Raw genomic sequence first — 10,184 nt, 5'->3', positions numbered from 1 at the left:
TATTCTTTTTTCTTCCTCGTTTGTTTTTATGCAAAGTTGGATATGTCATACGTCACAATCTGAAACAGAAGTATATATTTCAACAAAAAGTAAAAAACTGAAACAGAAACTTAAAGAGAAAGAAAGAAAGAGAGTTAAAACTGCTCGTCTGTCCACTCATCTTCAATTTTGTCAGCGGCGTCATAAGTCATCGTTTTTTGTCTGCACCTCTCTTCTTCGTTTTTTCACTGTCTGTTGTCAATATCTGAAACAAATTAAATAAATAAGTAAAGAAAAACAACATAGTTCTTTCAGACCGTGTTCTCTTCGCGTAATCTAAAACATAGTTTTCAAAGATTCTTTTTTTTTTCTTTTCTGATTTTGATTAGCCGATTCTAATTTTATTTTCTTTCAATTATTATGATAAGAGGAGGGTCCCTTTCTTCACAAATGTGAGGCTCTTTTGGTGTAGCCTTTATCCAAAGAACCAAAGTTGATAAGACATCAATTATTATTCTGTAATAACTCAAAACCGCTTCTCCTTACTCAGAAAAGGCACAAAAGAAAAGGTTTCAACTCTGGTCTCATCTGAGGCGAAACTGCTCCAAATGGTTATCGATTTCTAGGTGCAGGAATCAATCTTAAGGGGCAGGAAAACTCGAGCTCTGTTGTTACCAAAAGATGGCAGAAAGGGTAGAAGGATATGCAACAGAAGGAGAAAACACGATAGAAGAAAGACACGTCGGAGCTATGTGGGAGCTAGAGCAGAAACTTGATCAACCCATGGATGAAGAAGCTAATAAGCTCAAGAACATGTACAGAGAAAAGGTATTCTCTTTCTCTATACAAAAGAGTTTGATTCTAATGGTTACTCTGTTTTAATACCTACTCTGTTTAAGTGGTTACTCTGTTTCAGTTTCCGTATATAGAGTTTGAGAAAGTTATAAAGTTTAAATTTTTTTGATCAGGGCCTGTCGATGTTGATGCTACTGAGACTATCATTCCAAAGTCTAGGCATAGTTTACGGAGATTTAGGGACTTCTCCACTGTATGTGTTCTACAATACATTCCCTGATGGAATCAGTGATAGTGAAGATGTAATTGGAGCTCTTTCTTTGATCATTTACTCTCTTCTGCTTATACCTCTCATCAAGTATGTCATCATTGTCTGCAAAGCTAATGACAATGGTCAAGGTAAAGCTAAGCATGACTCAATATTGTTTTAAACCAAACCGGTTTAGTTCATACTCAAATGTTTGTGTGCAGGTGGGACTTTAGCAATATACTCGCTGCTTTGTAGACATGCTAAAGTGAAGCTAATACCGAATCAGCAACGCAGCGATGAGGATCTCACTACTTATAGTCGAACTTTGCTACCTGAAGGATCTTTTGCTGCTAAAACAAAGAAGTGGTTGGAGAGTAAAGAATCAAGAAAGAAAGCTCTTCTGTTCATTGTTCTTCTCGGAACTTGTATGATGATTGGTGATGGTATCTTAACCCCAGCTATCTCAGGTAAACTAGCTTCTTCCCTTTTCTATTTTTATTTTTTAAGTTCACTAAAAAACTCTTTAGCTTACAGAACCTTCTTTGAACAGTTCTTTCAGCTACTGGTGGGATCAAAGTCATCAGTCCAAAGATGAGCAGCGGTAACGTTTCACGGTGATACCATATTCCGGTTCGGATTAGTTTTTGCTCACTTTTCTATGTTGCTTTTTGTTTTCTGCAGATATTGTTGTGCTTGTGTCTATCATCATCTTAATAGGACTGTTCAGTATGCAACACTATGGTACTGACAAAGTAGGATGGCTCTTTGCTCCCATCGTCTTCATTTGGTTCCTCTTCATTGGAGCCACTGGAATGTACAACATCTGCAAACACGACACAAGCGTCTTGAAAGCGTTTTCGCCGACGTATATCTACTTATACTTCAAAAGAAGAGGACTAGATGGTTGGATATCGCTAGGTGGTATTCTTCTCAGCATAACAGGCACTGAGGCTCTATACGCAGACATTGCTTACTTCCCTTTACTGGCCATACAGCTCGCTTTCACATTCTTTGTGTTCCCTTGTCTTCTACTTGCATACTGTGGACAAGCTGCTTATCTTGTGAACAACAAAGATCATTACAAAGACGCATTCTATGCATCTATGCCTGGTCTGTCCTCTCATCTTGAAGTCATACATACATAGTGCTATTTTACAAAACACTCACAACTCTCTTTTGGTTTTGAAAACTCTACAGATAGTGTGTACTGGCCAATGTTTGTAGTGGCCACAGGAGCTGCTATCGTTGGGAGCCAAGCTACAATCTCAGGGACTTATTCTATAATCAAGCAGGCTGTCTCTCATGGATGTTTCCCACGTGTTAAAATTGTTCATACTTCCAAGAAGTTCCTTGGACAGATCTATTGTCCTGATATTAACTGGATACTCATGGTCGGCTGCATCGCCGTCACTGCTAGTTTCAAGAACCAGAGCCAAATAGGAAATGCATACGGTAAGATGTAGAGGTCTCATAAATGTTTATATTTTATTTTAACTTTTTTGGATAATGTTATTGTTATTTTTAAAATATTTTTTTTGGTTATTTGGCTTTGCATCTTAATTTTTTTTTGTGTATATCTTAGGGACTGCTGTTGTCCTCGTGATGCTTGCGACAACATTACTAATGATCCTGATCATGCTGCTCGTGTGGAGGTGTCACTGGATCCTTGTCCTTATATTCGCAGTCCTCTCACTAGGTGTGGAGTTGTCTTACTTCTCGGCTGTGACATGGAAGATAAATCAAGGAGGATGGGTTCCACTCATCATAGCAGCCATCTCTCTTCTTGTAATGTCGGTTTGGCATTACGCAACCGTCAAGAAGTATGAGTTTGAAGTGCATAGTAAAGTCTCCATGAGTTGGATACTTGGCCTCGGTCCTAGTCTCGGGCTTGTTCGTGTCCCTGGGATAGGGTTGGTCTACACGGAGTTAGCGAGTGGCGTCCCTCATATCTTCTCTCATTTCATCACTAACTTGCCTGCTATTCACTCGGTTGTTGTCTTTGTTTGCGTCAAGTACCTTCCGGTTTACACTGTCCCTGAAGAAGAGAGGTTTCTTGTCAAGAGGATTGGACCAAAGACGTTCAGAATGTTCCGTTGTGTAGCCAGGTAATGTCCTAGCTTCTTCTATGTTCTTTCAGAGCATTATTGTTGGCAACTTGTAAGTGTGTCCAAGGAGTTTTAAAAGACCATTGAAACAGGTATGGTTACAAAGATCTACATAGGAAAGATGATGATTTCGAAAACAAGCTGTTGAACAATCTCTTCTCATTTATCCGAATCGAAACTATGATGGAGCCAGCTTCAAACTCAAGCACATACAGCAGCGCTTATTCACTCAACCATACACAAGAGTCTAGAGAGGATTTGATCCATAACAACAACAACATTGATGAGTTCTCATCGATGGTGGACTACACGGTATCGACATTAGACACGATAGTTCCTGCTGATAATAGGCTGAGTTTCAGTCAGAACAACACGGTGGACGAAGAGGAAGCGGAGGAGGAGGATGAATTGCAGTTTCTAAAGACTTGTAAAGAATCAGGGGTTGTTCATATCATGGGAAACACTGTGGTGAAAGCAAGAAATGGATCATGGCTTCCCAAAAAGATAGCGATTGATTATATTTATGCGTTTCTTGCTAAGATTTGTAGGGAGAATAGTGTTATCTTGCATGTTCCTCATGAAACCCTTTTGAACGTTGGCCAAGTCTTCTATGTTTAGCTTGTTTATTTTGTATGTAAATTGTAAAACAAGTATAGAGAAAGGGGGAATAAAGAAAAAAAAGAAAAAAAGATAGTGTTAAGACTAGGCGATAGAAACTGTTATGGCTTTGATATGATACTCCTTCCGTTTCAATTTAATTGTTTTTGTAAGAAAAAAAATTGTTTCAAAATAAATATCATTTTATAGTTTTATTGCAAAATTTATTAATAAAATTTTCTAATTTATTTTTTATTGGTTAAAAGATGGTTAGTATAGGTAATTATATTTTTATTTTGAAAATATAAAAAAAAATATTTTCTACATATTAATGGAGAAACATTTAAAAAAATTGCAATCTCTTTATATTATTTAAAAAGAGCTTTTTAGGTATCACTTAATCTAAACTAATAAAAACTAAATAAAAACCGGTAGGTACGCACACATCAAAATCTAATTGAGATATTAATTTGGCTTATGTGGTAACATAATAATAAATTGAAAAATTAGTATGTCCAAAATCCAATTGTTAGAAAAACTTATATTAATTCAAACATAAATGTATATAATAAACTTAATACCCGACGATCTCACTAAATGAGACTTTCTTTAAATGGTTCAAGGTTGATTTATATTGTGATCCAACATAATAACTTTTTTTATAAAGTGTAACATATAATCTTAGTCCGTATTACTTGGACATCAATTTAAAACAAAGTTTGCTATATATTATGTCCTAAGTATTGCATGCTTTTGCGATAAATTGGAAAGTAATAAAGTAATGACTTTTTAAGTGTTAGTTTTTTTATTAATAGTAAAGAAACGATTTGATAAAAAATTAGCAAAGAAACACACCTATTCAAAACTGTTTTGTTAATAAACAAAAAAGAAGAATATTGTTCGGTTCTCAAGCCTTCCTTTTCCTTGCCTACAGAAACTTATATAAAGAGTAATACAGAAATTAAGTTGTTTTGTTATTACCAAACAAACTTATTTATCAAATATATTTCCTTGCAACACAATTCTTTAGAACTTAAATTATGAAATGTACATTGAAGATTAAGAAAAAGTTTTGGTACCTACCTAATTGTTTTTTGTAGTCTAAGAAAACATTAATAATGACATTTCATATTAGTTAATGATATGTATCACGTTAAACTAACTTTCATTCTGTACAAATTATCGGTTGCAAACAAATAATACTATCATTTAGGTCTCAGTATTTCGGGTATCGGTTCGGTTTGGATATTTTGGATAGTTCGGATAGGGGGTTAGAGGATCCACTGATTACTTGACCTATTTTTGGTTCGGTTCGGTTCAGATAGTTTCGGGTTCGGTTTGGATTGTAAAACTAGGAACCAGAAATTACCCAAAATAATTTCGGTTCTCATTTGGTTCCGGTTCGGATAGTTTGGGTAGTTCAAATATTTCGGATAAATATTGGTTATTTAGGATAAAATATCAAATAACTATGATGATTTAGATAACAAAAATTGGATATTTTGGATTACTTTGGATATTTCGGATAAAATTATCCGGATACTTTCGGATAGTTCGAGTGGTTCGGATATTTTGTAATAATGTAATTATCTTCAGATATTTTTGGATTCTTATAAGAAATTTTTTAGTTATTAATATATATTTAGTTATGTTATATGTATATATAATTAATATTTTATATATTCGGGTACCCATTCGGTTATCGGTTCGGTTCCAGTTCGATTCGATTATTTTGGATATAGAAATATAGAAACCATTTGGGTATTTTAGGGTCCTCGGTTTGGTTCCGGTTCGGTTCCGGTTCGGTTCCGGTTCGATTATTCGGTTCCAGTTTTTTGCCTAGGCCTACTATCATCTTTCTATATTTTGGCCTTAAGTATAATAATAGTCATGCTGCAAAATTTTATGTTGTCTTAATGTGTCTCATAAACAAACTATACTACAAATATCCGACTTCTTAACTAGGATTACGAGGTCTTTTCATAGAATTTTTTATTTTATTAGTTGTTCTATTCCGGTTTAGTTACCTATACCACCTAAAGTTTGAGTAATAGAATATTCTTTCGTTGTCAAAGAAAAACAAAATATACTTCAGATTATAAGCTTAATTCAATTTGTAATTGTCTTTTTAATATTTTAATTTTCCATATTACGTTGTCAAAACGAAAGTAAAAATATGATATTTTGAAAATTAGTGTAACTTCAAAATCAAAAATATATAATTTTTATTTAATGGCAAGTTAGTGAAAGAAAATATTCAAATGTATCGGCCAACATATAGATGATTATATAAACAATTAAAAATTGTATACATATAAAAACAATTAGATCATATATAAATCTTAAATTTGTCAATCAACATGTTTAATCAGAAAAACTATTTATTTCGGATTATTTATAATTAAGGTCGCTTAAATTTCTTTTTTTTCAATTGAGCTGAAAGAGGATCAATCATAAACTGCCGGTATTATTATCATTAGAAGACAATAAAAATTCTAAAATTTGAACCAAATTTTCGTGATACACAATTTTAGAATCAAGCTCTTTTGGTAAGTCTAAATTAAAGAATTTTAAGTTTGGTACAAAATTTTGAAGAAGTTCTATATAGTAAATTTAGTTTAAGATAATAATATACTTTGTCACGAAGTCTACAATTTCGACCATTGAAAACAACTTGCCAAATATATTTGTGGTAATTATTGAAAATTTACATAAATATTAGTTCAATGTATCATGATAAAATATAATTTCTAGATAATTAATGCTAATTATTTTAAATTTCCAAACAATCCTAGAATCTACCTATACCTACTATATATATACGGTTGAATTTTCCTTTAGAAATAACATCAAATGTTTTCACAACTCTTAATATATGATTATAGGAATATCAATGATATCACATTTTAATTGTTTGGTTTGGACTTCTATATTTTTTATGTGTACCATTTTTTTATAGTTAGTTAATTATTCTATATTGAGAAAAAGATAAATATCAAATATATTTTGATCATAAAAACATGTATGTAAAAATCATCAGATTTTACAATATGAAATATAAGTTTTTTAATAAATATTTTACTCTGCGCAAAACACAAATGTTATCCTTGTGTTTTCTTAGCATGTATACATAAAACTAGAAACATTATGTTACATGTACTAGAAGTTGTGAGCCCTTTTACCAGTGTTTTGAAAACCGGATCGGACCGGCCGGTAGAACCGGTCCGACCGTGACTCGCTGAAGAAGCCGAGTCCGGTTCGGTTTAAGATCCGGATTTGAGAAAAACCGGTAAAACCGGCTGAAAACCGGTAAAACCGGTGATCCGGGTTAATTTTAAAATCTGGTTCTTAAAAATGAACATATAATTAAGTATTTTCTATTATACTAGCTAAAATTTAATATTTAATAATTAATGTTCAACTATTAGTATTTTAATTGATTTTTTATGTACTTAAGAAATAATGTAAAAATTGATTTTTGATTCTCATATACTATATATACTATATTTATTTTGCCATATTTATAAAATTTGAGATGTAAGTTGTAAAATAAATAAATATGAGAATTGTAACTGTAAATTATTTGCTTTTTTCAATTCACTTCACATAGTATTCACATCTTAGATTTATGTTTGTTGTTTATTTTTAGTTAATAAAAAAAGAGTGTATTATATGTAGATATATAATTATATATTTTTTCAATAGATAGAAAATCCGGTTCGACCGATTGAACCGGTCAAACCAGTTAACTAGTAACTACACCGAGTCGGTGTCCGGTCCTGTTTTCAAAACATTGCCTTTTACCAGATGGTTCAAACCGGTGGTGGTTAACCGATTTAATGCTTACAGTTACAGCTAAACAGTTGAAGCACATTATTCCAACCAATTTTGGGGAAAATCTTGTAGTCGTGGTGATGGCACGTCACTTTCACTCTGTTACAAAGAAAATATGTTGAACACTGACTCCCTTAGTTAAGAACTGTTTTGTTTCCATTGGAAGAAATTTGGTTAGAATTACGGCTAGCTAGACATATGATATTAATATTTTTATATTAGGCCTGTGTGGCTTATAGTGACATGATAATTCACTCATATGGTTATTAGGTTATAGTTTTATTCATTTTGACAAATGACTTTTAATAGGTTATACTAGGTAGTGTTATTAAGTGACTAATCACTACATTTTCCTCGCTAAACGATCAGTATGATAGTACTAATTTTCAATCCTTGGTTATAACGCGGCGCAGCGTAAGATGATAGATCGAGCTTCATTGAGTCTATGAATACCCGAAGAACGATCTAAGCTTTTTGTCTTCTCAGTGGAATACCTGAAAAACAAGGAGAAGAGAAGCTATGAGAAGCTCTGTATACTAATTCAATCAAAAACGTCCATTTTACATAAGATGTCGTTGCTTTATTTAAGAGCAATACTTGACTCAAAACTAACTTAGCTAGGACTTATCTAATCGTAAAATAAATACCAATAAATAAAAGATAAACACCAAAGCTACCAGAAATAAGGATAAGCTCTATCTCGGTAGTGTTAATTAATTTATTGACTTACAAGTAACAACGGAAAAAAGGACGGCAGAGGTTTTGTCCATTTGATGGTTAATCGTCAGAAAACTTAAAAATATTTTACAATAAGTTCAAGGTTCAATTTTCAGTCTCCGTTCGAGACATTATACATTTCCGAATGTTTCAGATTCATTGTGCCGCGTTAGAGATATAACATATGTTATATTGGATGCATTTATAGGTTCAGGAATATAATAATTGATATTGTCGTATGTTTAGAAAATAACATGCGCATGCATTAGTCCACCAAAGTGAAATCAGTGACACTAACATGCGATGTTTTTCTTATGAATGAGATTATCATATCTATTGGTTTAAAATACATAACAAATATCTCATAAATAAAACTTTAACATATTAAATGCAATTTCCCTATAATTAACAAGTGAACCAATTACAGAGAAGAACTTAAGTTTATTTCTGTTCACGAAATGTCTTTGTTTTCTTTTCTTTTTTTCTTGAATAAAATATTAAATTGGATTCAAAAGAAAACTAAACTGTGTTACATCATGTGTAAACTTTGAAATTTAGACTTTCTATCTTGACAAAAATCTTATCTCAAAAGAAAAACAAAACAACATAGCCTTATACTATAGAGACAGCTCCAAACCATTGTTGGAGGCCGTCTTGGTAATGTCCAACTCTTAGTTCATTCATCGACAGGAGACGATTTCGAAACGCTCGGTCAATGACTCAATGGTCCTGTACATGGTTGCAGTGGAGCGTGGATTCTCTCCATGTTTCCTAGCGTTTCTTTCTCTCCAAAGCATATATATTGTGGCCTGAAAAACATAACGAACCAGGAAGAGAGGGGTCTTGGGCGGGGCGCCCTTGCCGTTGACACATAATCCACTAGTTCTCCCCACGTCTTCGTTTTCTCCCTTACTCTCATTTTTGTTCTAATTGCTAAATATTCCTATAAATTTCTGGAGATATTCTAATAAACTATAACGTAATGAAGTTTCTTTCAATACGTATAATTAGAATTACACTTTAATTAATAAAAATAAACTTAGATTTATAAAATGTACGAACTAAAACACCAAATAGGAAATTATCTAAAAAAGAAAAAATTAACTAAAACTAGCTTTTAGTAAAAAGAAAAAGAAAAGTCACATGACAAATAAGATTACACGAATTCATGTAAAGAGGTGGAGAGGGTGTCACGAGGAAAGAGGTGGTCTCTTCTTGATAGTATTAGCAGTAACGTATCTTGAAGAAAATGCATAGAACCGGAAATAATAATCCTCATCATCAGCAAGTGTACCACACGCGCCACCGTCAAAGTTCAGTGAATAGCTCATTGGATCATACCGACATTGCAGCGATCTCTGCTGTCTCCGAGACGCTGTTGCCGACAGCAGCAACCTCCCCTTACTCTTCACTTTTCTGATGAGTCTCGCAAGGCACGTGATGCAGCACTTTGGCGGCGGATTTGGGACGTCGAGCTTCTTAGTCACGGTGGTTGAGACGGAGATCTTGGCGTCGGGTATATGCCGGGAAAATGTCATTTATTTATGGGACTTGTCGGAGATTGGAGAGAGAGATAGAGAGTTAGCGAGAGTGTTGTTGAGTGTTATGATGAAGAGAATCTAATTGATAATACAAGCGTATGTGTGTCTATATATAAGTGTATGTATATATGCATGAAATGAATAGAATAATTGATATTATAGAATTAGGATAAATACAATATACAACTCTTTTTAGCCAAGCATAATAAATCTTAAAGTAAAGAACATTATTACAAAAAAATCAAAAAACCCCTTTCTCTCCCGACACCCACCCCATCGAACCAAACCCTACTTTGACGGCCGCGTTTTTCCCCCGACGTCTGGTGCCCCTGGCCGGCGTCGGAGGTCCTTCTTTCCCTTAATCTC

General features: G+C 33.5%; 2 protein-coding genes across 2 annotated transcripts; one reads left to right on the top strand and one right to left on the bottom strand.

Moving 5' to 3' along the window:
• Positions 1 to 455: 455 nt before the first annotated feature.
• On the top strand, positions 456 to 3,941 carry LOC108822610 (potassium transporter 9). The gene is made up of 8 exons (XM_018595728.2): positions 456 to 807; positions 948 to 1,173; positions 1,246 to 1,491; positions 1,575 to 1,625; positions 1,706 to 2,134; positions 2,222 to 2,476; positions 2,607 to 3,129; positions 3,222 to 3,941. Exons 1-8 carry the CDS (start codon positions 661 to 663, stop codon positions 3,745 to 3,747), a joined length of 2,403 nt encoding a protein of 800 aa, XP_018451230.1. The 5' UTR covers positions 456 to 660; the 3' UTR covers positions 3,748 to 3,941.
• A 4,824-nt stretch (positions 3,942 to 8,765) lies between these two features.
• LOC108821377 (uncharacterized) lies at positions 8,766 to 9,903 on the bottom strand. Its single transcript, XM_018594414.2, has one exon. The coding sequence runs from the start codon at positions 9,813 to 9,815 to the stop codon at positions 9,468 to 9,470; it is 348 nt and encodes a 115-aa protein (XP_018449916.1). The 5' UTR covers positions 9,816 to 9,903; the 3' UTR covers positions 8,766 to 9,467.
• Positions 9,904 to 10,184: the final 281 nt, after the last annotated feature.

This window comes from Raphanus sativus, chromosome 8 (assembly GCF_000801105.2).
Source record: "Raphanus sativus cultivar WK10039 chromosome 8, ASM80110v3, whole genome shotgun sequence".
Classification (NCBI taxonomy): Eukaryota; Viridiplantae; Streptophyta; class Magnoliopsida; order Brassicales; family Brassicaceae; genus Raphanus; species Raphanus sativus.
The sequence above is the reverse complement of the archived record's forward strand: the minus strand, read 5'-3'. Positions and strand labels throughout refer to the sequence as shown.

Bases quoted from the DNA above. Each gene is read 5' to 3' on its own strand.
- LOC108822610 (XM_018595728.2), top strand. From the start codon at position 661: ATGGCAGAAAGGGTAGAAGGATATGCAACAGAAGGAGAAAACACGATA. The intron at 808-947 runs GTATTCTCTTTC...TTTTTTGATCAG, and splicing joins AGAACATGTACAGAGAAAAG to GGCCTGTCGATGTTGATGCT. The intron at 2,135-2,221 runs GTCTGTCCTCTC...AAAACTCTACAG, and splicing joins ATTCTATGCATCTATGCCTG to ATAGTGTGTACTGGCCAATG.
- LOC108821377 (XM_018594414.2), bottom strand. From the start codon at position 9,815: ATGACATTTTCCCGGCATATACCCGACGCCAAGATCTCCGTCTCAACC.